This window comes from Symphalangus syndactylus, chromosome 9 (genome assembly GCF_028878055.3).
Source record: "Symphalangus syndactylus isolate Jambi chromosome 9, NHGRI_mSymSyn1-v2.1_pri, whole genome shotgun sequence".
Taxonomy (NCBI): Eukaryota; Metazoa; Chordata; class Mammalia; order Primates; family Hylobatidae; genus Symphalangus; species Symphalangus syndactylus.
Genome location: NC_072431.2, coordinates 62550436 through 62575374, shown reverse-complemented (window position 1 = coordinate 62575374; position 24939 = coordinate 62550436). Strand labels below are relative to the sequence as shown.

Sequence of the window (24939 nt, the reverse complement as noted above, 5' to 3'; positions counted from 1 at the left end):
AGAGGTTCAGAAAGAGGGGTTTTGGGGACCCAGAGAGTACTTCAACAACTCAATCCCACTTTAAGACAGTTCCCTTTGGGCCACCAGCACAGTGGCTCACGCCTGTAATCCCAGCACTTTGGGAGGCCGAGGCGGGCGGATCACCTGAGGTCAGGAGTTCAAGACCAGCCTGACCAACATGATGAAACCCCGCCTCTACTAAAAATACAAAAATTAGCCGGGCGTGGTGGCTCATGCCTGTAGTCTCAGCTACTTGGGAGGCTAAGGCAGGAGAATTGCTGGAACCTGGGAGGCGGAGGTTGCAGTGAGCCCAGATCATGCCACCGCACTCCACCCTGAGTGACAGAGCGAGACTCCATCTTAAGGAAAAAAAAAAAAACTACAGTTCCCTTTGTAAAATGGGTTTTTGGTAGAGACAGCATCTTGCTGTCATTCAGGCTGGAGTACAGTAGCTGGGACTACAGGTGTGGGCCACCATGCCCAGCTAATTTTTCCATTTTTTGTAGAGATGGGATCTTGCTATGTTGCCCAGGCTACATTTTTTAAAATCATGAGTTTTTGAAGGAAATGGGATAGGGCAGGCTCTGGTAGGGGATGGATTGGACGAGCCCCTGCTTGAATGCCTGCATACAGTGGGGAAAAGGGGGATCAAAATGGGTCAAGCCTTAAGGGCCCCTCCTGCACGCAGTGTCCGGGCACAGGTCTGGGATGGCAGAAGAACCACAGGCTCATGAGCGCTGGCCTGGGCACAGGTCCACAGGTCTCTGCCCTGCTGCAGCTTGGCCCTCCTCTCTCCAGGCCTCAGTTATCTCATCCATGAAATGGAGTTGATGGAATTCCTGTTAAACCTGTGCACAGGCCCTACAAGGGGTTAAAAGCTGAACCTGAATGTACCTTTTTTATTTTTTCGAGACTGGGTCTCGCTCTGTCACCCAGGCTGGAATGCAGTGGTGCAATCGCTGCAGCCGTGAACTCTGCCCAGGCCTGGCAGGGAGTTGGGGCTCTGTAAAGTGGTTCAGGAGGGGAGAGAAGGACCATTATCCCATGCTTCTGCTACAGATCACAGTCTCTCCCCTCTAAGCTGCCCTTGCCCTTGCCCTTCACTGGCTGCATCTCCCTGCTGTGAATGGTCATAATTACCAACGTGAGATCGTCAGTCTGAGCTGAAGTCCTCTAACTAGGCGGGGAGAGTCAGGGCTGGCCAGGACTCTTGCACTTTGCCCCGGGAGAGAGCCGTGGAGCCAGCCCAGGCATCACCCGAGCCAGTTGGTTTAAAATTGTGTACATAGCATGGCTGTGATTCAGTGAGCTTGGTTGTCTTTTGTTTCCCCCTTGGCAAAATTCAGTTACTCTTTGGGCTAACAGACAGCAGGTTGGAAAAGATAAGCTGAGAGTTGCCTAGGCAGCATTAAAGAGAGAGAGGAGGCCAAAGAACAGGAGGAGCAGGAGGGGGCAGGAAAAATGTCAAGGGAAGGCCTGTCCACCAAAGGCGTCACTGTCCAGGGGCAGTGGGCAGGAGGTCGCTGCTGCGGGGATGGGTTCTTTCAGCAGGACTTTCTGCACAGCACTGGGGGCAGAAACATGAAGGTGAAACCCCGCACACACTGAGTTCTAACTATGACATTTCCAAACAGAGAACACTCTGAAATGTTTGCAACTGTGGGTGTAATTTACAGCCAGCCTGGGTTCAAGGAAGCTCAGGCAGGTCGTCCCGAGAATAGGTTTGCTGACTTGGCGTTCTGGACAGTAAACTAAACCCCCTTTTTTTGGAGGGGGTTGGGGGTAGACGGAGTTTTGCTCTTGTTGCCCAGGCTGGAGTGCAGTGGTGCCATCTCGGCTCACTGCAACCTCCGCCTCCCGGGTTCAAGTGATTCTCCTGCCTCAGCCTCCCAAGTAGCTGGGATTACAGGCACCCGCCACCACACCCGGCTAATTTTTTTTTATTAGTAGTAGAGATGAGGTTTCACCACGTTGGCCAGGCTGGTCTTGAACTCCTGACCTCAGGTGATCCACCCACCTCAGCCTCTCAAAGTGCTGGGATGAAAGGCATGAGCCACTGCGTGCCTGGCCCATTGCTGCTTTACAGATGAGGACATCTAGTGGTTCAGGGACTTGCCCAGGGTCACGAGCTGAGAGCAGAGCTGGGATTTGAACCCAGGCAATCAGTCTTGGGTAGACCACTGGGCTTGTGGCCCTGGCCTTGCAGGGCCCAGTGTTGCTCCTGCCCCCGCAGTGTCCTCAGCAGCTCTCTGAGGCGGTTCTCTGATCCGTGTTTTGCCCGTGAGCAGATTAGACTCAGAGGTGACCGGGCGTGCTGGAGCTGCCCTGCCCCACCTGAGGCCGAGGCCACCACTGCCCACAGCAGTCCTTGGGGAACTCCCTGGTGGCGACCTGGTGGTGGTGGCAGGCGCCTGGCTCTGTCGGGAAAGGGGAAACATGACCCCACCTGCAGCTCTCCGAGGTGCTCAGCTGGTCTGGGCACGGTGGCTCACGCCTGTATCTCAGCACTTTGGGAGGCCAAGGTGGGTGGATTGCTTGAGCTTAGGAGTTGAAGACCAGCCTGGGCAACATAGTGAGACCTTGTCTCTACAAATAACACAAAAATTAGACAGACATAGTGGCACACACCTGTAGCATCAGCTACTTGGGAGACTGGGGATGGAGGATGGCTTCAGCCCAGGAGGCGGAGGTTACAGTGAGCTGAGATTGCTCCACTGCACTCCAGCCTGGGCAACAGAGCCAGACCATCTCAACTCAAAAAAAAAAAAAAAAAAAAAAAAAAGCTTGGCTGGGCCATCTGGGTTAGCAAGGATCTTAGCATTCTCCCTCGGGGCTAACCAGGGTGCGTGGGTGAGCTGTCTCAGTTGCAGCGGTGGCCACGATTCCTGTCGGGAGAGACTGGCGCCAGCCTGCACACCTCAGAGCCCAACAGGAATATCTGTTCAGATCGAGACGTTGCCCTTTCCCCTTCAGGGTATGGCTACAGCACAGACACAAACCCAGTGTCAGGTCCCCAGACACGGCAGGGGACAGGGGAGTTGGTCTTCACCTGTGGTTCAGGTTCCCTCCCAGATAGTGAGTCACTTTTTTGCCCAAGGAGCTGCCTCTGGTGCACTCACAGTTCCCAGAGGAGCTGGGATGGGACTACAGGTGTGCACCACTATGCCCAGCATTTTTTCTTTTTCTTTTTTTTTTTTTTTTGGTAGAAACAGGGTTTCCCTATGTTGCCCAGGCTGGTCTTGAACTCCTGGCCTCAAGCAATCCTCCCACTTCAGCCTTCCAAAGTGCTGGGATGACAGGCATGAGCCACTGTGCCCAGCCTGTAGTGCTTTTTGATATGTGAGATTAGATCCAGCAGGCCCAGAGTCCCAGTTGAGGAATGTGGAAACAGGCTCAGAGAGGTTGAGTGACTTTCCATACACCACACAGCATTAAGGATTAGAATCAAGATTGCCTTCCAGTCTGATGAGCCAGGGACTTTCCCCATCCCTGGCCCTGGGGATCCCCCTTTTCCCCACTGTATGCAGGCATTCAAGCAGGGGCTTGTCCAATCCAGCTCCCACCAGAGCCTGCCCTATTCCATTTCCTTCAAAAACTCACGATTTAAAAAAATGTAGCCTGGGCAACATAGCAAGATCCCATCTCTACAAAAGATGGAAAAATTAACTGGGTGTGGTGGCCTACACCTGTATTCCCAGCTACTGCACTTCAGCCTGAATGACAGCAAGACCCTGTCTCTACCAAAAAAAATAATTCTCTTTCCTCTAAATTAAATAAAAAGAAAGAGGTAGGAAAATGCTGCAAGAGCAGCTACAGAGAAAAATCAGTGTTCTTCCTGAGTTTGATGTTGACTGAGCTAGAGAATCCCACAGACAAGGTATATTGTGGGCCTTGCAGTGTCTGCACGTAGTATGTGCCAAGCTTGTTTTTTATTTTTTAATTTTTGTTTGATTGTTTGTTTGAGACAGGGTCCAGCTCAGTCGCCCAGGCTAGAGTGCAGTGGTGCAATCATGGCTCACTGCAACATTGACCTTCCAGGCTCAAGCGATCCTCCCACCTCAGCCTCCCGAGTATCTGGGATTACAGGCACACACCACCATGCCCAGCTAATTTTTCTTTTTTTTTTTTTTGTAGAGACAGGGTCTTGCCATGTTGCCCAGGCTGGTTTCAAACTCCTGGCCTCAGTCTCCCAAAGTGCTGGGATTACAGGCGTGAGCCACTACATCCGGCCAGTTCTTGGTGTTATTGACAAAGGCATTTAGCCCCACTCCACCCCTCCCACACTCTGGAGGTGGTCAGGATGCCTCCCCAAACCGCCAGCCCCCTCAGCCAGCCCGGGCGGCCCCACTTTCCTGACACGCACACTCCTACCACTTCTGGTTCACCGCCTGGGACCTGTGCCCCATATAGAACTGCCATAGTGTCCTATCGACTGCCCCGTAGTGTCACTCCTGGTTAGCTGCAGCCTGGTTTAGGGTTGCACTTCTTCCCAGACCAGGCAAGACTTGGAAGGAAGAGGGGAAGTTTCCTGATTGTCTAACGCATGTTGAGCACCTGAAATCACAGGATACTACAAGTTTCCTTGTGTCTTACTCGCCTCTCACAACTGCCTTGGAGGTGTGTGTGATGAGCCCCAGCGTGCAGATGAGCCCACATCGTTGGAGCTTTGGGCCCCGTGTGGTGGTCACCTCCTCTGGGAAGCCCTCCCTGACTCCCAGCTGGGTCAGGATCCCTGCTATAGGCTCCCGTGGGCCATGTAAACCAAAAAGTGCCTGAAACATGTCTCAATCGATTTAAAGATTTATTTTGCCATGGTGGAGGACACAGCCAGGAAAAAGAGACGCAAGCGGCAGTAGGGTCTGTGGCCTGTGCTTTTTTCCAGAGAGAGTTTTGAGGACTTTGGTATTTAAAGGGGAAAGAGGGGCTGGGTACGGTGGCTCACGCTTATAATCCCAGCACTTTGGGAGGCCAAGCCAGGTGGATCACCTGAGGTCAGGAGTTCGAGACCGGCCTGGGCAGCATAACAAAACCCCATCTCTACTAAAAATACAAAAAATTAGCCAGGCGTGGTGGCGGGTGCCTGTAATCCCAGCTACTCTGGAGGCTGAGGCATGAGAATCACTAGAACCCGGTAGGCGGAGGTTGCAGTGAGCCAAAATCATGCCACTGCACTCCAGCCTGGAAAACAGGGAGATTCTGTCTCAAAAAATAAAAAAATAAAGGGGGAAGAGGAATAGTTAATGATACATTCATCCTGTGCTCAGTAAATCTGCCTTTTACATAAGATTAAGTAAACAGAATAGAGGAAGTCAAATAGGCATTTGTCTTGGTTAGACAGGGCAATGATTTCTATTCTTGTCTTTGTCCCCTGCCTGTGAAGATAAGCTGTGAATTTACATGGCCAGGGTGAGGGAGGCCACCAGGGGAGCTAGGTGGCCTTCTATCTTGCAGCCATCTGCTTAGGGACAAAAGGCTATTGTGTGACTCAGTTCCCAAGCTTAACATTTCCCTTTGGCATAGTGAGTTTGGGGTCCCATGTTTTTTGTTTGTTTGGGTTTTTTGTGTGTTGTTGTTGTTGTTTTGAGACAAAGTCTCGCTCTTGTCCCCCAGGCTGGAGTACCATGGCGCGATCTCGGCTCTCTGCAACCTCCGCCTCCCAGGTTCAAGCGATTCTTCTGCCTCGGCCCCCGGAGTAGCTGGGATTACAGGCACCTGCCACCACACCTGGCTAATTTTTGTATTTTTAGTTGACACGGGGTTTCACCACGTTGGACAGGCTGGTCTTGAACTTCTGACCTCAGGTGATCCACCCACCTCGGCCTCCCAAAGTGCTGGGATTACAGACGTGAGCCACCGCGCCCAGCCTGTTTGGTTTGGTTTTTTTTTTTTTTTGAGACAGAGTCTTGCTCTGTTGCCTAGGCTGGAGTGCAGTGGCGCAATCTCAGCTCACTGCAACCTCCACCTCCCAGTTCAAGGGATTCTCCTGCCTCAGCCTCCTGAGTAACTGAGATTACAGGCATGCACCACCACGCCCAGCTAATTTTTTGTATTTTTAGTAGAGACGGGGTTTTACCATGTTGGCCAGGCTGGTCTGGAACTCCTGACCTCAAGTGATCCACCCGCCTCGGCCTCTGAAAGTGCTGGGATTATAGGCATGAGTCACCGTGCCCAGCCTGGGCCTCGTCTTTGAGAGGCCTGCTAAGCTTTTTTCTGTCCTGCAGGTTTCATAGAGCTCTGACTTTGAGTCTCACTCTGTCCTGGCACAGGAGAAGACAGAGGCGTGGCATTGTGGGCTGAGAGCAACAGATTAGAGGAAACTATCTTAAAGATTAAGCCTTCTTTCTACAGCTACTGTAGGGGAGGCTGGGCATGGTGGTTCACGTCTGTAATCCCAGCACTTTGGGAGGCCGAGGTGGGTGAATCACCTGAGGCCAGGAATTGGAGACCAGCCTGAGTAACATGGTGAAACCCCATCTCTACTAAAAATACAAAAATCAGCCAGGCGTGATGGTGGGTGCCTGTAATCCCAGATACTCGGGAGGCTGAGGCAGGAGAATCATTTGAACCCAGCAGGCAGAGGTTGCAGTGAGCCAAGATCGCACCACTGCACTCCAGCCTGGGTGACAGAGCAAGACTCTTCCAAAAAAAAAAAAACTGTAGAGGAATCTGAGACCTCAGGAAACCCAGGACTCATAGTAGAGTGGAAAGACCAGGGCTTTGGGGTCGACACAGTGTACTCCTGGTGCTTAGTGGCTGTGTGACCTTGGGCAAGTTTCTTTACCTCTCTGAGCCTCTGTGTCCTTGGCTGCAGTGTCTAGGAAAGCATCTGCACACAGTGATGTGTGTGATCCAGGCCATCCTTTCTCTGTTCTGTGCACTTACGGCCGTGCCTGCTGAGAATCCTGCCACCAAAGATTCCTCAGTGGCATGGGGACAGATGGAACGTGCTGTTGCTTCCCTGCAGGTTCTAGGAGCTGGTCCTTGGGCCCAGGACTCCATCACTGTTGTCTGCACAGGATTTGGACAAGGGTGGCCTTGATTCTTCCCACATCCTAGTCCTGAAAGGAAGGCCCGTGTTGGGCCACAGGAGAAGATGAGGGTTCTAGGGGATGTGGAGCGTGGGGTCTTGGTGTGGCTGAATTAGAGGCATTACTCCACGAGATAGGGACACGGGAGGAGGAGGTTGTCTGAAATGGCTGATGTTTGCGGTGTCTCTGGGCACCAGGGGGGCTGGAGGGCCATGCCTGAAAACAGATCAGCAACTCAGAGATATGCGGAGATTCCTGAGTGTGGATGTGGACGGACCAGGCCAGGGACCTGCAGGGTTTGGGAGGACCTGAGGTGGTGGGTGTTGGAGCCCTGGGAAAAGGAGGAACCAGGCCAAGCAGGTGCCCAGCCTCTGTCCTGTGGGAAGCTCCCTGCTCTTTGGGGCAGCCTCCACACTGGGAACGGGGCCTCCATTCTGGCAGCTTGTGCATGGGAGGCCAAGCCACCCAGACGGGGTCAGCAGACTCCAAGCAGCACAGAGCACCAGCCCAGGAGATGCAGTTCCCAAGGCAGCCTCCTAAACAGAAGTGAGCTCTTCCCAGAGTTTTCAAGATTAAAAGAGCCAGGCACAGTGACACAACTGTAATCCCAGCACTTTCGGAGGTTGCGGGCAGGAGGATCGCTTGAGCTTAGGAGTTCGAGAACAGCCTGTGCAACAGACAGAGACTCTCTCTACAAAAAAATTTTAAAATCTTAGTCTGGCACAGTGATTCATGCCTGGAGCCCCAGCTACTCGAGAGGCTGAGCAGGGAGGATTGCTTGAGCCAAAGAGTTCAAGGCTGCAGTGAGCCATGATGGCACCACTGTACTCCAACCTGGGAAACAGGGTGAGACCCTGTCTCAAAAAACAGGAGTCAGGCCGGGCACAGTGGCTCATGCCTGTAATCCCAGCACTTTGGGAGACCGAGGCAGGCAGATCGCCTGAGCTCAGGAGTTCGAGACCACCCCAGCCAACATGGAGAAACCCCGTCTCTACTAAAAATACAAAAATTAACCAGACGTGGCGGCAGGCGCCAGTAGTCCCAGCTCTCAGGAGGCTGACTCACGAGAATGGCTTGAACCTGGGAGGCAGAGGTTGCAGCGAACCGAGACCGTGCCACTGCACTCCAGCCTGGGCAACAGAGTGAGACTCTGTCTTGGAAAAACAAAAAGAAAAAAAAACAGGAGTCATTTTGCTCCAAAGACCCATCAGTCTGCTCTGCCCTGAATCATCCGGCCCTGGCTCCCTGCCTGCTTCTAGCTCCACCCCCCCAACATCTCACCCTTACCCAACCCGCCTGCCCCAGAGGCCCAGCCCATGTGACCCCACGCTTCTCAGAGAGATTTCCTGTTGGACATGCAAACCACCCTTCCTGCAATCCCAGCCCCCTCCTCAACCCTGGCACAAGCCCACAGGCTGCTGCAGAGCTCTGCCCCAGACCCCATCTCCAGCCCAACCCCCATCAGCCTTACAGCCCAGCTCAGGCCCCATCTCCAGGGCTAACTGACCCCAGCAGCTCCTCTAGGCTACAGGGAGGGGAGAGCAGCATGCCAGGGCTCAAGCAGCAGATAGGCCGTGACGGTTACCTGGGCAGTGAGCAGGGAGAATGCACGGCCCCCACACTCCCAGACACGGTCTGTTTCCCATTCACAGACCTTGGTCAGCGAGCAGTCAGGGGATTCCCAACAACCCAGCACAGTCACATCGGCCCCTGTGCACGGACCCCACTAGGCCCATCAGTCATCTCCCCTGTACCACCCCAAAGTTCAGCACTTCCAGGACACGGGATCTTTCTCTTTTTTTCTTTTCTTTTTTTTTTTTTTTTTGAGATGGAGTTTCGCTCTTGTCGCCCAGGCTGGATCACAGTGGTGCGATCTCGGCTCACTGCAACCTCCGCTTCCTGGGTTCAAGCAGTTCTCCTGTCTCAACCTCTTGAGTAGTTGGGATTACAGGTGCCCGCCACCACACTCGGCTAATTTTTGTATTTTTAGTAGAGACGGGGTTTCACTATGTTGGCCGGGGTGGTCTCGAACTCCTGACCTCTGGTGATCTGCCCATCTCAGCCTCCCTCAGTGCTGGCATTACAGGCGTGAGCCGCCGCACCCGGCCAACACGAGATCTTTCACGCTTGAGTACCTATGCATGGCTGGTCCTTCTGCCCCGGTGTCTTCTCACTGCCACTTCGTCCTTCACAAACTCCTACCTGCCTTTTCAGAACCTGTTTTTTTTGTTTGTTTTCATTTTTGTTTGAGACAGGTCTCTGTCTGCCAGGCTGAACTGCAGTGATGTGATCTCTGCTCACTGCAACCTCCACCTCCCAGGCTCAAGCGATTCTCCTACCTCACCCTCCTGAGTAGCTGGGACTACAAGTGCCCGCCACCACGCCCAGCTAATCTTTTTGTATTTTTTGTACAGACGGGGTTTTACCATGTTGGCCAGAATGGTCTCGAACTCCTGGCCTCAAGTGATCTGCCTGCCTCTGCCTCCCAAAGTGCTGGGATTATTGGCATGAGCCACCATGTCAGGCCTTGAGAGCCCATTCAAGCATCCTTCTCTCCTGGGGGAGGTCTCCCCAGACTTGCCCAGACAAGGTGGGCACCCTGATTCATGCCCCTTGTCTCCTAAGTGTGTCCTGTTGTACTTTGGTGACAAGATGACACCCCCTCTGGCTGGGAGCCCCTCAGGGAAGCAGCCCTGCCTCTTCTCTTTAGGTTGTTTTGTGCCCAACACAGGGCCTGTGCTGGGGACACTGATAAAAAAATGTGGGATGGGCTGGCCGCTGTGGCTCACATCTGTAATTCCTGAACTTTGGGAGGGCAAAGGAAGAGGATCACTTGAGGCCAGCAAGAGGATCACTTCAGCCTGGGCAACATAGTGAGACTCCATCTGTACAAAAACTTTAAAAAATTAGGCATGGTGGCACACATCTGTATTCCCAGCTACTCAGGAGGCTGAGGCAGGAGGATCACTTGAGCCTGGGAGTTGGAGGCTGCCGTGAGCTATCTATGATCCACTGCTGCCTTCCAGCCTGGGTGACAGAGCAAGACCGTGTCTCAAAAAAAGAAAAATGGATGGATGGACAGACCAACAACTGATGCTAGAAACCAGCTGCAGCCGGGCACAGTGGCTCACACCTGTAATCCCAGCACTTTGGGAGGCTGAGGCGGGTGAATCACCTGAGCCCAGGAGTTTGAGACCAGCCTGGGCAACATGGTGAAACCCCATCTCTACTAAAAATACAAAATTTAGCTGGGCGTGGTGGCACGTGCCTGTGATCCCAGCTACTTGGGATGGTGAGGCAGGAGAATTCGCTTGAACCCAGAAGGCGGAGGTTGCAGTGAGCTGAGATCACTCCACTGCACTCCAGCCTGGGCGACAGAGTGAGACTCTGCCTCAAAAAAAAAAAAAAAAAAAAAAAAAAACAGCTACATGGGAGTGGGTGGGCCCTGCATAGAATGCAATGTTTTGGCAGGTCAGGGACACCTGCTGAGAGAAGCAGCAGGTCCAGTGGCCAAGCTAGTGCCAACTCTCATGCCCCCTTGTCTTGCTCTTGTAGATGAAGATGACGCCAACAGACTCGGGGAGAAGGTGATCCTGCGGGAGCAGGTGAAGGAACTCTTCAATGAGAAATACGGTCAGTGCCTGTGGTCGGGGTCAGCACACTAAGCCCTCCTCCGGGGGTTGGTGGGGGGCCTCCCTCTGCAGCCAGCCTCACTTTCAGGAGCCCCCAGCTGGCTGCCTGCTCCCTGGGGACATGGCTGCTCTGCCCATGACCCACGTTTTGTGTATGTTGATTTTTTTTTTAAACAGGGTCTCACTCTGTTGCCCAAGCTAGAGTACAGTGGCGTGATCTCTGCTCACTGCAGCCTCCACCTCCTGGGCTTAGGTGATCCTCCTGCCTCAGCCTCCCAAGTAGCTGGGACTACAAGCGTGCGCCAACACTCCTGGCTAATTTTTCTATTTTTAGTAGAGACAAAGTTTCACTATGTTGCCCAGACTGGTCTTGATCTTCTGGGTTCAAGCGATCCTCCTGCCTTGGCCTCCCAAAGTGCCAGGATTACAGGTGTGAGCCACCATGGCCAGCCTGTAGGTCTTGATTTTTTTTTTTTTTTTTTTTTTTCTGGAGACACAGTCTTGCTCTGTCGCCTAGGCTGGAGTGCAGTGGCGGGATCTCCACTCACTGCAAGCTCCACCTCTCGGGTTCACGCCATTCTCCTGCCTCAGCCTCACAAGTAGCTGGGACTACAGGCACCCGCCACCATGCCCGGCTAATTTTTTTGTATTTTTTTAGTAGAGACGAGGTTTTACCGTGTTAGCCAGGATGGTCTCGATTTTCTGACCTTGGGATCCTCCTGCCTCGGCCTCCCAAAGCGCTGGGATTACAGGCGTGAGCCACTGCGCCTGGCCAGGGTCTTGATTTTTAAACTCTCTGAGTGTGATGGCTGCTGGGCTAGGGTGGACCAGACTCCAGCCCTTTCCCTAGAGGGCTTTGCCGTTGACAGGAGACATCATTCCTCACTGTGACTTCCTGTGCCCTCTAGGTGAGGCCCTGGGCCTGAACCGGCCGGTGCTGGTCCCTTATAAACTAATCCGGGACAGCCCAGACGCCGTGGAGGTCACGGGTCTGCCTGATGACATCCCCTTCCGGAACCCCAACACGTACGACATCCACCGGCTGGAGAAGATCCTGAAGGCCCGAGAGCACGTCCGCATGGTCATCATTAACCAGCTCCAGTGAGTGCCCAGCCTCTGGAACGGGGAACACAGATGGCGAGGCCATGGGGAGGGTGAAAGTCAAGGTCACAGTGGGTCAGCTGGGATCCAGACCCAGGTGTACTGTAATAGTTCCTGCCTCTTTCTCCTGAAACATACAACTTCAGCACTCATGGACATTTACTTATTTTTAAAGATTTTTTTTAGATATTACATTTGTTCTCTGGGGAAAAAACAAAAATGAAACATGTTTTAATTAAATTTGACTTTTTCTGACTATACAATTCTGATTTTTAACATATTTAAATATAAATGTTTATATTTAAATATGAATATTTATTATATATTTTAGAATAATTATAATTCCATAGTGTCAGTGATTCTCTTTTTTTTTTTTTGAGACAGAGTCTTGCTCTGTCGCCCAGGCTGGAGTGCAGTGGCACAATCTCAGCTCACTGCAAGCTTCACCTCCTGAGTTCAACCGATTCTCGTGCCTCAGCTTCCCAAGTAGCTGGGATTACAGGTGTGCACCATCACACCAGCTAATTTTTGTATTTTTTGGTAGAGATGGAGTTTCACCATGTTGGCCAGGCTGGTCTTGAACTCCTGACCTGAAGTGATCTGCCCGCCTCAGCCTCCCAAAGTGCTGGGATTACAGGCATGAGCCACTGCACCCAGCCTCTGTTATTACTATTATACCGTATATCCTTACAATCTTTTGGGTTTTGGTTTTTGTTTTGAGACAGGGTCTCACTCTGTTGCCCAGGCAGGAGTACAGAGGTATGATCATGGCCCAGTGCAGCCTCAACAGGGTCTCACTGTATTGCCCAGGCTGATCTTGAACTCCTAAGCTCAAGTGATCCTCCCACCTCGGCCTCCCAAAGTGCTGGGGTTACAGGCGTGAGCCACCACACCCAAACTGTGCGGCCTAGTTTTTTTTTTAAATACAATAGATTATTTGATTATTTTCATAATAATACACAAAGCAACCTGGAAAATACAAAAAGATAGAAGAAAAGAAGATAGCTGTAACTCTCCTACTGAAAGTCAACACTGTGATGCATTTCTTTATATTTTTAAATTATTATTTTATTAATGTGTTATTACTTTCTTTCTGATATGGACTCTTGTTCTGTCGCGCAGGCTGGAGTGCAGTGGCATGATCTCAGCTCACTGCAACCTCCACCTCCCAGGTTCAAGCAATTCTCCTGTCTCAGCCTCCCAAGCAGCTGGCACTACAGGCACATGCCACCACACCTGGCTAATTTTTTGTGTGTGTATTTTTAGTAGAGACAGGGTTTCACCATATTGGTCGGACTGGTCTCAAACTCCTGACCTCAGGTGATCCACCTGCCTCGGCCTCCGAAAGTTCTGGGATTACAGGCATGAGTCACCGCGCCCAGCCCCTCCTTTTTTCTTTTTGTATTGCACAGGCTAGTCTCAAACTCCTGGGCTCAAGCCATCCTCCCACATCAGCCTTTCAAAGTGCTGGGATTATGGGGGTCAGCCACCACACCTGGCCTGTGGTGTCTGTCTTTCTTTCTTTCTTTTTCTTTCTTTCTTTCTTTCTTTCTTTCTTTCTTTCTTTCTTTCTTTCTTTCTTTCTTTTCTTTTTCTTTCTTTTTCTTTCTTTCTTTTCTTTCTTTCTTTTTCTTTCTTTTTCTTTCTTTCTTTTCTTTCTTTCTTTCTTTTTCTTTCTTTCTTTCTTTCTTAGATGGAGTTTTGCTCTTGTTACTCAGGCTGGAGTACAATGGCACGATCTCAGCTCACCACAACCTCCACCTCCCAGATTCAAGCAATTCTCCTGCCTCAGCCTCCCGAGTAGCTGGGATTACAGGCATGTGCCACTACCCCAGCAAATTTTGTATTTTTAATAGAGACAGAGTTTCTCCACATTGGTCAGGCTGGTCTCGAACTCCCGACCTCAGGTGATCTGCCCAACTCGGCCTCCCAAAGTGCTGGGATTACAAGCTTGAGCCGTGGTACCCGGCCCGCCTTCAATGTTATATTATGTGTTTTGTTTCTTCATTTTTTTGAGATGAGGTCTTGCTCTCTTGCCCAGGCTGGAGTGCAGTGGCACCATCTTGGCTCTCTGTAACCTCTGCCTCCCAGATTCAAGCAATTCTCGTGCCTCAGCCTCCCGAATAGCTGGGATCACAGGTGCCCACCACCACACCTGGCTAATTTTTGTATTTTTGTAGAGACAGGGTTTCACCATGTTGGCCAGGCTGGTCTGGAACTCCTGACCTTCAGTGATTCGCCCGCCTCAGCCTCCCAAAGTGTTGGGATTACAAACATGAGCCACTGTGCCTGGCTGACATGTTTTTTAAAATTAAGATAATATTTGCATGTGTCAAAAAAAAACCAAATTGTTCAAAATCAAAAAGTGGAGGTTTTCTTTCTCCTACAGACAGTTCACCCCCTGAAGTAACAACTAGAAAATGCAGGAAAACAGCCAGGTGTGGTGGCTCACGCCTGTACTCCCAGCACTTTTGGAGGCCAAGGTGGGTGGATCACCTGAGGTCAGGAGTTCGAGACCAGCCTGACCAATGTGGTGAAACCTCATCTCTACCAAAAAAAAAAAAAAAAAAAAAAAATACAAAAATTGGGCCAGGCGCGGTGGCTCATGCCTGTAATCCCAGCACTTTGGGAGGCCGAGGCTGGCGGATCACAAGCTCAGGAGATCGAGACCATCCTGGCTAACATGGTGAAACCCTGTCTCCACTAAAAATACAAAAAATCAGCCAGGTGTGGTGGAGGGCACCTGTAGTTCCAGCTACTCGGGAGGCTGAAGCAGGAGAATGGCATGAACCTGGGAGGCGGAGCTTGCAGTGAGCCAAGATAGTGTCACTGCACTCCAGCCTGGATGACAGAGCGAGACTCTATCTCAAAAAAAAAAAAAAATTAGCCGAGTGTGGTGGCATGCGCCTGTAGTCCCAGCTACTCAGGAGGCTAAGACAGGAGAATTGCTTGAACCTGGGAGGCAGAGGTTGCAGTGAGCCAAGACTGTGCCACTGCACTCCCGCCTAGGCGACAGAGTAAGATTCTGTCTCAAAAATAAAAATAGGCTGGGCGTGGTGGCTTTCGCCTGTAATCCCAGCACTTTGGGAGGCCAAGGTGGGCGGTTCACAAGGTCAAGAGTCCGAGACCAGCCTGGCCAAAATAGTGAAATCCCATCTCTACTAAAAATACAAAAAATTAGCCAGGCATGGTGGTGCACGCCTGTAATCCCAGGTACTCGGGAGGCTGAGGCAGGACAATCGCTTGAACCCGGGAGGTGGAGGTCGCAGTGAGCTGAGACCATGCCACAGCACACCAGCCTGGACAACAGAACAAGACTCCATCTAAAAAAAATTAATTAATTAATAAAAATAAAAATTAGCCAGGCATGGTGGTGTGCACCTGCATTCCCAGCTACTGGGAGGCTGAGGCAGGAGGATCAATTGAGCCCAGGAGTTCGAGGCTGCAGTGAGCTAGGATGGCACCACTGAACTCCAGCCTGGGCAAAAGAGTGAGACTCTGTCTCAAAAATAATAATTGATAATAATGCTGTGATGAATATCCACTTGCATAAATCTGGGCACACATTTCTGATAACTTGGTCAGACAACATCCTCGCTTTATAGATGAGGACAGCAGACCCAGAGGGAAGATTTGCCAGCACAAGCCCATCATCCAGGGCCTATATGGGGGATGCTCTGTTGGGACGGTGTGCACCCCATTTTTATTTGGGTCTTACCGGGCTCCCCCAGCAGCAGCAGCAGCACATCTCAGGGAGCAGGTGAGAAGGAGGGGAAAACGGCCAGACGCAATGGCTCATGCCTGTAATCCCAGCACTTTGGGAGACGGAGGCAGGCAGATCATCTGAGGTCAGGAGTTCAAGACCAACCTGGACAACATGGTGAAACCCCGTCTCTACTAAAAATATATAACTTAGCTGGGTTTGGTGGCGTGCACCTGTAGTCCCAGCTACTTGGGAGGCTGAGACAGGAGAATAGCGTGAACCCAGGAGGTGGAGGCTGCAGTGAGCCAAAATTGTGCCACTGCACTTCGGCCTGGGTGACCGAGTGAGACTCCATCTCAAAAAAAAAAAAAAAAAGGAGGGGAAAACCTCATTTTCTAACTGCCACCTCATTTCTTTCTTTTTCAGACCCTTTGCAGAAATCTGCAATGATGCCAAGGTGCCAGGTGAGTCAGAGGTGAAGAAGCCACCCTTCTGCCCCGTGGGGACTAGAGACTGTTCCTTTTGAAAAAAGGTAGAGCCGGGCGCCGTGGCTCACGCCTGTGATCCCAGCACTTTGGGAGGCCGAGGCAGGCAGATCACTTGAGGTCAGGAGTTCAAGACCAGCCTAAGTAACATGGTGAAACCCCGTCTCTACTAAAAATACAACAATTAGCGGGCGTGGTCGTGGGCACCTGTAATCCCAGCTACTCAGGGGACTGAGGCAGGAGAATTGCGTGAACCCGGGAGGCAGAGGTTGCAGTGAACTGAGATCGCGCCCCTACACTCCAGCCTGGGTGACAGAGCAAGATGCCATCTCAAAAAAAAAAGAAAAGAAAAGAAAAGAAAGAAAAAGGCAGAGATACCAGGAGTTGGAGGCTGCAATGAGTTATGAGTGTACCACTGCACTCCAGCCTGAGCAACAGAGCAAGACCCTGTCTCTAAACAAAAAAAAATTTTAATAAAAAAATTTTTTAAAGGCAGAGATAGATGTGGTCCAGGTGGGCATGCAATAGATGGCTAACCACCTTGAGAAAAATATAGCCCCTCTCCACTCTGGGACCTCCCCAGGGAGCCTGAGGTCTCCATGAACAGAGCCAGGTATCCCCAAGAGGCCCCCAGAAACCTGCAGGTGCCCTGCAGAGGGGAGGTCCTGCCATAGCACCAATGAGTGTATGAGGTCAGCTAGAAGGACAAGAGGCAGGCTGGGCCTCAGGGAGGATCATGGAGGCCTCCTGGGTAGCAGAGGGGTAGCATGTGACCAACAGGGGTGAGGCAGGCAGGCACTGCCTGAGACTGGCCGGACCCCCTCCGTTCTGCTGGCATCTGCAGGGTATACAGAACCTTTCACTAGGCACCTGGGGGCCGCCTGGCATGGTGGTTCTAATTAAGGTGTATGATGGGACTTGGGAGAAAGTACTCCTGGGTGACTATGATGTGCACCCGATTAAGAAACACTGGGCCAGGCGCAGAGGCTCACACCTGTAATCCCAGCACTTTGGGAGGCCGAGGCAGGCATATCACTTGAGATCAGGAGTTTGAGTCCAGACTGGCCAACATGATGAAACCCCGTCTCAACTGAAAATAGAAAAGTGAGGGCTGGGCGCGGTGGCTCACGCCTGTAATCCCAGCATTTTGGGAGGCCGAGGTGGGTGGATCACCTGAGTTCAAGAGTTCGAGACCAGCCTGGTCAACATGCTAAACCCTGTCCCTACTAAAAATACAAAAATTAGCCAGGCATGATGGTGCGTGCCTGTAATCCCAGCTACTAGGGGGCTGAGGTAGGAGGATCGCTTGAACCTGGGAGACAGAGGTTGCAGTGAGCCAAGATTATGCCACTGCACTCCAGCCTGGGCGACAGAGCAAGACTCTGTCTCAAAAAAAAAAAAAAGAAAAAGAAAAAGAAAAAAAATTAGCCTGGCATGGTGGTGCACGACTGTAGTCTCAGCTACTTGGGAGTCTGAGGTGGAAGAATCACTTTAGCCCAGGAGGCAGAGGTTGCAGTAAGTCGAGATCACACCACTGCACTCCGGGCTGGGTGACAGAGCAAGACTCTGTCTCAAAAAGAAAAAGAAAAAGAAACACTGATTGGCCAGATGTGGTGGCTCACACCTCTAATCCCAGCAGTTTGGGAGGCCTAAGTGGGAGGATTGCTTGAGTCCAGGAGTTTGAGACCAACCTGGGCAACATAGTGAGACCTTGTCTCTACAAAAAGTTTTTTCTCCCATCCAAGTACTAACCAGGCCCGACCCTGCTTCACTTCTGAGATCAGGCAAGATCGGCTGCGTTCAGGGTGGTATGGCTGTGGACCAAAAAGTTTTTTCTAAAAATTAGCCAGGCATGGTAGTAGGCACTTGTAGTCCCAGCTACACAGGAGGCTGAGGCCGGAGGATCACTTGAGCCCAAGAGTTTAAGGCTGCAGTGAGCTATGATTATGCCATCCTGCCTGGATGACAGAATGAGACCCCATCTCTTTTTTTTTTCCCGAGACAGAGTCTCACTCTGTTGCCCAGGCTGGAGTGCAGTGGCACGATCTCAGCTCACTGCAACCTCCACCTCCTGGGTTCAAGCAATTCTCCTGCCTCAGCTTCCCAAGTAGCTGGGATTACAGGCGCCTGCCACCACGCCCAGCTATTTTTTTGTATTTTTAGTAGAGACAGGGTTTCTCCATGTTGGCCAGGCTGGTCTCAAACTCCTGACCTCATGATCTGCCTGCCTCAGCCCCCCAAAGTGCTGGGATTACAGGCATAAGCCACTGCTCCCGGCCTTTTTTTTTTTTTTTTTCCAAGACAGAGTCTCGCTCTGTCACTCAGGCTGGAGTCAATCTTGCAGTCTTGGCTCACTGCAACCTCAGCCTCCTGAGTTCAAGCAATTCTCATGCCTTAGCCTCCCCAGTAGCTGGGACTTCAGGCATGCACCACCATACCCAGCTAATTTTTTGTATTTTTAGTAGAGGTGAGGTTTCACCATGTTGGCCAGGCTGGTCTCAAACACCTGACCTCAAGTGATCCTCCCACCCCAGCATCCCAAAGTGCTGGGATTACAGGCGCAAGCCACTGTGCCTGGCCGAGACCCCATCTCCTAAGAAATAAAAAAGAAGAAGAAAGAAAAAATACTTATCTAATCTTACCCCACCTCATTGTACAGCTGAGAAGCTGAGGCACAGAGATGCCCAGGGACTTGCCCAGGCCACATAGTGAGTCAGATGCTGTGTAGACCCTGCTCTCAGGACCACCTATCTGAACCATAGACCACCGTGGGCCACGCAGCCCAGTATGGCTGCTCAGCGGGGACAGTGATAGGATTCAGCAAGTCTACGCCACAACCTGGCCTGAGACCCAAGGCCCTGACTCCTGTCAGGACCAGGTTCACCTGGAACTCCACAGCCTGGGGTGGTACAGCCCAGCTAGAAGCCACCTCCTTCCATCAAGAGCTGGTCACAAGCCTGGGCCATAAAGTGAAACCCACCCCCGTCTCTGCAAAAAAATTAAAAATTAGCCAGGCATGGTGGCATGTACCTGTTGTCCCAGCTACTCAAGAGGATGAGGCAGGAGGAATGCTTGAGGCCGGAAGGTGGAGGCTGCAGTGAGCTATGATTGTGCCACTGCGCTCCAGCCTGGGTGACAGAGTGAGACCCTGTTTCCAAAAAAAAGAGCCAGTTACAAGGGTCAGACCTGGCACTGAACACACGGATCTGGAGGTGATTTGGTTTACTCCCAGGTCAAAGGCAGAGACGAGGCCGGTCGCGGTGGCTCACGCCTGTAATCCCAACACTTTGGGAGGCTGAGGCAGGGAGGCAGGTGGATCACCTGAGGTCAGGAGTTTGAGACCAGCCTGGCCAACATGGTGAAACCCTGTCTCTACTAAAATCCAAAAAAAAATTAGCCGGGGGTGGTGGTGGGTGCCTGTAATCCCAGCCACTCAGGAGGCTGAGGCAGGAGAATCGCTTGAACCCAGGAAGCGGCAGTTGCAGTGAGCCAAGATCGCGCTACTGTACTCCAGCCTGGGGAACACAGCCAGGCTCTGTCTCAAAAAAAAAAAAAAAAAAAAACACGGCAGAGACACAGAAGGCCACATGAAGGCCTCAGGAGGATTTGGGACAGATGCCCAGAGGGTGGATACTGTCACCCACATCCACCACTCCCTCCAATGTGGCCATCTGTCATGGTGACTCAAGGATGGCCACAGCCCATGGACCAGTCTGAGACAGAGGGTGGGGCACCCTCTGACTTCTTTTTCATGTGGAGTCTCCCACAAAAATCCCTCTGACTCATAGCCTGGGCTCCTTCTGCTTCCAGGGTCTTCTGTTTCCCAGGGTCTCTATGCCTCATCACAGACCCACAGTTTCTGACTTCTCCACCAGTTGAAAAGACATTTACCCCATGGACCCAGCCTCCCCTTACTCTGTGTCATTAAGACCCTTCTGGTGGGCTGAGTGCAGTGGCTCACTCCCAGCAGTGAGCTGTAATCCCAGCACTTTGGGAGGCTGAAGCAGGAGAATTCTTTGAGCCCAGGAGTTCAAGACCAGACTGGGCAACATACAGAGACCCCATCTCTACAAAAAATTAGCCAGGCAGGGTGGTGTGCACCTGTAGGGAGGCTGAGGCAGGAGGATCGCTTGAGCTTGGGAGGTGGAGGTTGCAGTGAGCCAAGACCACACCACTGCACTCCAGCATGGGCGACAGAGTGAGACCTTGTCTCAAAAAGACAAAAAAAGCCCTTCTTTATTGGGCTGGGCGAGGTTTCCATGCAGTAATCCACCCAATCAGGACGTGCTGCTCAAAGTCTTACATCTTCACCTCAAGTTAATTCAGCAACCGCAAAACACCTGCCGACCCCTGCTCCATGCTGAACCAGGTGCTGGGTTCTTTTATGCATGCGGTGTTTTTTCTCACATCACACTGGTTTCCCCATTTGACTCAGAGAGGTTCATCAGTTTTCCCAGATTCACATAGTGATAATAGAAAGCGGCCACGGTGAAATTTGAACTTAGGACTTCTGATTCTAAACCAGAGTTTCTTTCACTGGGGCACTGCCTGTCTACTTGGACCTGTGAACTCTCCCCTCAGGACCACCATACATCAGTGATAACCATAGCAATACAATTTTTTTTTTATTTTAGTAGAGACAGGGTTTCACCATGTTTCCTAGGCTGGTCTCGAACTCTTGACCTCAGTCAATCCACCCACCTTGGTCTCCCAAAGTGCTGGGATTACCAGCGTGAGCCACTGCGCCTGGCCCCAGGTCCTCTTTATACCCTCCCTGGACCACCTAGCCTGCAGTCCCAGCCTCCCCAGAACTCCCAGAGCCTCTCCTGGGGCCCCACATCCCCTTGCAGCCTTAAAGAGCCCAGGAAAGAATGTGGCCTCTGGAGCCACACAGACTTGGCCTTGGAGAAAGTCCTTTAACAGCCCTGCCCCTTCGGGTGCTCATGAGTGAAATGTGAATAGGATCTTGGAGGGTTAATGGGAGGATCCCAGGAGACAATGTGCAAAGCATTTAGCACAGTGCCCAGCACCCAGAAAATACTCAGAAACTGAGAATGCAATTAATATTGTTGCCATGAGCCAGGCACGGTGGCTCATGCCCGTAATCTCAGCATTTGAGGAGGCTGAGGCAGGAGGATTGCTTGAGGTTGGGAATTTGAGACCAGCGTGGGCAACATAATGATGCAAAAATACAAAAAGTTAGCCGGGCATGGTGGTGCACACCTATAGTCCCAGCTACTCGGGAACCTGAGGTGGGAGGATTGCTTGAGCTCAGGACTTGGAGGCTGCAGTGAGCTACGATTGTGCCACTGCACTCCAGCCTGGGCAACAGAGTGAGACCCTAAAAAACAATATAGGCCAGGTTTGATGGCTCACGCCTATAATCCCAGCACTTTGGGAGGCCGAAGTGGATGGATCACTTGAGGTCAGGAGTTCAAGAGCTGCCTGCCCAACATGGTGAAACCCCATCTCTACTAAAAATACAAAAAAATTAGCTGGGCATGGTGGCAGACACCTATAATCCCAGCTACTTGGGAGGCTCAGGCACTAGAATCACTTGAACCCAGGAGGCGGAGGTTGCAGTGAGCCGAGATCGCGCCACTGCACTCCAGGCTGGGTGACAGAGCGAGACTCCGTCTCAAAAAAAAAACAGAAAGAGAGGACGTAGGGCCTGAGGGGTGAGCTTGCTGGGGAGGAGGAGGGACACATGGAGATGAGGATACGGTGTTAGCAAAGGCAGGCAGGCCAGCAAGAGCAGGAGGCCGGGGAGAGTGGGCCCTCGGGCTTGCTTTGGGAAGGAGGCTGGACATGTGGGCTCTGGACATGTGGGCTCTGGACAGGTGGGCCCTGACCCCCAGGGGATCAGGAGCCTGAAATCCTGAAAGGGGGACTCGAAACCTTAAGACAGAACACTTTTCCAGGGAGCTCAGGAGGCTGAGACAGAAAAGCCTCAGCTTCCAGTGTCAACTGCCTTTTCCCCTCCTTCCAGCCAAAGACAGCAGCATTCCCAAGCGCAAGAGAAAGCGGGTCTCGGAAGGAAATTCCGTCTCCTCTTCCTCCTCGTCTTCCTCTTCCTCGTCCTCTAACCCGGATTCAGTGGCATCGGCCAACCAGATCTCACTCGTGGTAAAGTTGCACAGATTTGGACTCCGGCACTCGTCTCTGTGGCCCTCACCCCTCTGTCGGGCAGGGCCGTCTACTCTGGGATATGGGCCCAGGGGACGGGGAGGCACTGGGCTTTGAGGGGGAACCTTCCGGCCTTGGAGGTTATAGATGCATCCACCTGTCTCACCCAAGAGGTAGCCCATCCTTCTCATGGGGTACTCACAGGCACTCAGGCAGGAATTCACATCCCTGCTGGGCAGATGGGCCAGCCGAGGTCCAGGAAGGGACCTGTCCACGCCCTTCAGCTGCACCAGAGCTGGAGACATGAAAAGAAATGTCACTGGCCGGCGGGTGCAGTGGCTCACGCCTGTAATCTCAGCACTTTGGCAGGCTGAGTCGGGTGGATCACCTGAGGTCAGGAGTTCGAGACCAGCCTGACCAACATGGAGAAACCCCATCTCTACTAAAAATACAAAATTAGCTGGGCATGGTGGCACATGCCTGCAATCCCAGCTACTCAGAAGGCTGAGGCAGGAGAATCACTTGAACCTGGGAGGCGGAGGTTGCGGTGAGCCAAGACTGCGCCACTGCACTCCAGCCTGGGTGACAAAGCAAAACTCCCTCTCAAAAAAGAAAAAAGAAAGAAATGTCACTGGCCGGGCGCAGTGGCTCACACCTGTAATCCCAGCACTTTGGGAGGCTAATGTGGGCAGATTGCCTAAGGTCAGGAGTTCGAGACCAGCCTGGCCAACATGGTGAAACCCCGTCTCTACTAAAAATACAAAAATTAGCCGGGCGTGGTGGTGCATGCCTGTAGTCCCAGCTACTAGGGAGGCTGAGGCAGGAGAATTGCTTGAACCTGGGAGGTGGAGGTTGCGGTGAGCCGAGATCGTGCCATTGCACTCCAGCCTGGGCAACAAGAGCGAAACTCCATCTCAAAATAAATAAATAAATAAAATTTTTTTAAAAAAGAAAGAAAAGGCTGGGCGCGGTGGCTCACGCTTGTAATCCCAGCACTTTGGGAGGCTGAGGCGGGCGGATCACGAGGTCAGGAGATCGAGACCACGGTGAAACCCCGTCTCTACTAAAAAATACAAAAAATTAGCTGGGCGTGGTGGCGGGCGCCTGTAGTCCCAGCTACTCGGAGAGGCTGAGGCAGGAGAATGGCGTGAACCCGGGAGGCGGAGCTTGCAGTGAGCCAAGATTGCGCCACTGCACTCCAGCCTGGGCAACAGAGTGAGACTCCGTCTCAAAAAAAAAAAAAAAGGAAAGAAAAAAGGCCAGCCACAGTGGCTCACACCTCTAATCCCAGCACTTTGAGAGGCTAAGGCGGGCGGATCACCTGAGGTCAGGAGTTTGAAACCAGCCTGACCAACATGGAGAAACCCCTTCTCTACTAAAAATACAAAATTAGCTGGGCATAGTGGCGCATGCCTGTAATCCTAGCTACTCGGGAGGCTGAGGTTGGAGAATTGCTTGAACCTGGGAGGCGGAGGTTGCAATGAGCCGAGGCCGTGCCATTGCACTGCAGCCTGGGCGACAAGAGTGAAACTCTGTCTCAGAAAAATAAAAAAATTAGCCAGGCATGGTGGCACGTGCCTGTGATCCCAGATACTTGGGAGGCTGGGGCGGGAGGATCACTTGAGCCCAAGGGGATTGAGGCTGCAGTGAGCCAAGATCATGCCATTGCACTCCAGCCTGGGCAAGAGAACGAGACTCCATCTCAAAAATAAATAGGCTGGATGTGGTGGCTCACGCCTGTAATCCTAGCACTTTGGGAGGCTGAGGTGGGCGGATCACTTGAGGTTCAGGAGTTCAAGACCAGCCTGGCCAACATACAAAACCCCGTCTCTACTAAAAATAGAAAAATTAGCCGGGCGTGGTGGCAGGCACTTATAATCCCAGCTACTCGGGAGGCTGAGGCAGGAGACTCACATGAACCCAGGGGACCAAGGTTGCAGTGAGCCGAGATTGCATCACTGCACTCCAGCCTGGGCAGAAGAGTGAAACTCCATCTCAAAAAAATAAAAAATATAAATAAATAGCCTCTGAGAAAGCCCATCCAAAAGCAGAACTAAGCATTTTGGGTTTGTTCCGCGTCACCTGGAGTCCTAACCCAGTCCCTTTGTCCCTCTCTCTAGCAATGGCCAATGTACATGGTGGACTATGCCGGCCTGAACGTGCAGCTCCCGGGACCTCTTAATTACTAGACCTCAGTACTGAATCAGGACCTCACTCAGAAAGACTAAAGGAAATGTAATTTATGTACAAAATGTATATTCGGATATGTATCGATGCCTTTTAGTTTTTCCAATGATTTTTACACTATATTCCTGCCACCAAGGCCTTTTTAAATAAGTAAAAAAAGAAAAAAAAAAAAAAAGTGTTGCCTTTACTTTTACGGTCACCGTTTCATGTTCTCATTTGGATTGTGGCCGCAGCTGTCACTGGGGACAGGGTCGGGAAACGCAGCTCAGGTGGCCTGCCAAGGCCCTCCTTCCTCATCACAGCAGAGGTAGTGTCCAGGAAGACCTCAGAGCTCTCTGTGCTCCTGGGAGCATGTGACTTCAAGAAGAAAAGCCACGGAAGGAAAATGTGCCATGGGGCCAGGCGTGGTGGCTCACACCTGGAATCCCAGCACTTTGGGAGGCCAAGGTGGGAGGATTGCTTGAGACCAGGAGTTTGAGACCAGCCTAGGCAACATAGTGGAACCCTTTCTCTAGAAAATGTTAAATGTGGCTCACACCTGTAATCCCAGCACTCTGGGAGGCTGAGGCGGGTGAATCACCTGAGGTCAGGAGTTTGAAGCTAGCCTGGGCAACATAGGGAGACCCCGTCTGCATGAAAATACAAAAATGAGGCCGGGCATGGTGGCTCATGCCTGT

General features: G+C 51.9%; 1 protein-coding gene across 4 annotated transcripts in view; it reads left to right on the top strand.

The window, feature by feature from the left end:
- GTF2IRD1 (GTF2I repeat domain containing 1) overlaps positions 1-24437 on the top strand; it is a 151334-nt gene extending 126897 nt beyond the window's left edge. For 2 of the 4 annotated variants that reach the window (XM_055292844.2, XM_055292846.2), the window contains exons 23-27: positions 10584-10661; positions 11569-11761; positions 15891-15928; positions 21939-22075; positions 24196-24437. In XM_055292844.2, the coding sequence (XP_055148819.1) occupies positions 10584-10661; positions 11569-11761; positions 15891-15928; positions 21939-22075; positions 24196-24264 (515 nt within the window). In that variant the 3' untranslated portion in view covers positions 24265-24437. Of the gene's footprint in view, positions 1-10583; positions 10662-11568; positions 11762-15890; positions 15929-21938; positions 22281-24195 lie in introns of those variants that run through there. The other 2 variants (XM_055292843.2, XM_063646337.1) reach the window with 1 other exon arrangement.
- The last annotated feature ends 502 nt before the right edge of the window (positions 24438-24939 follow it).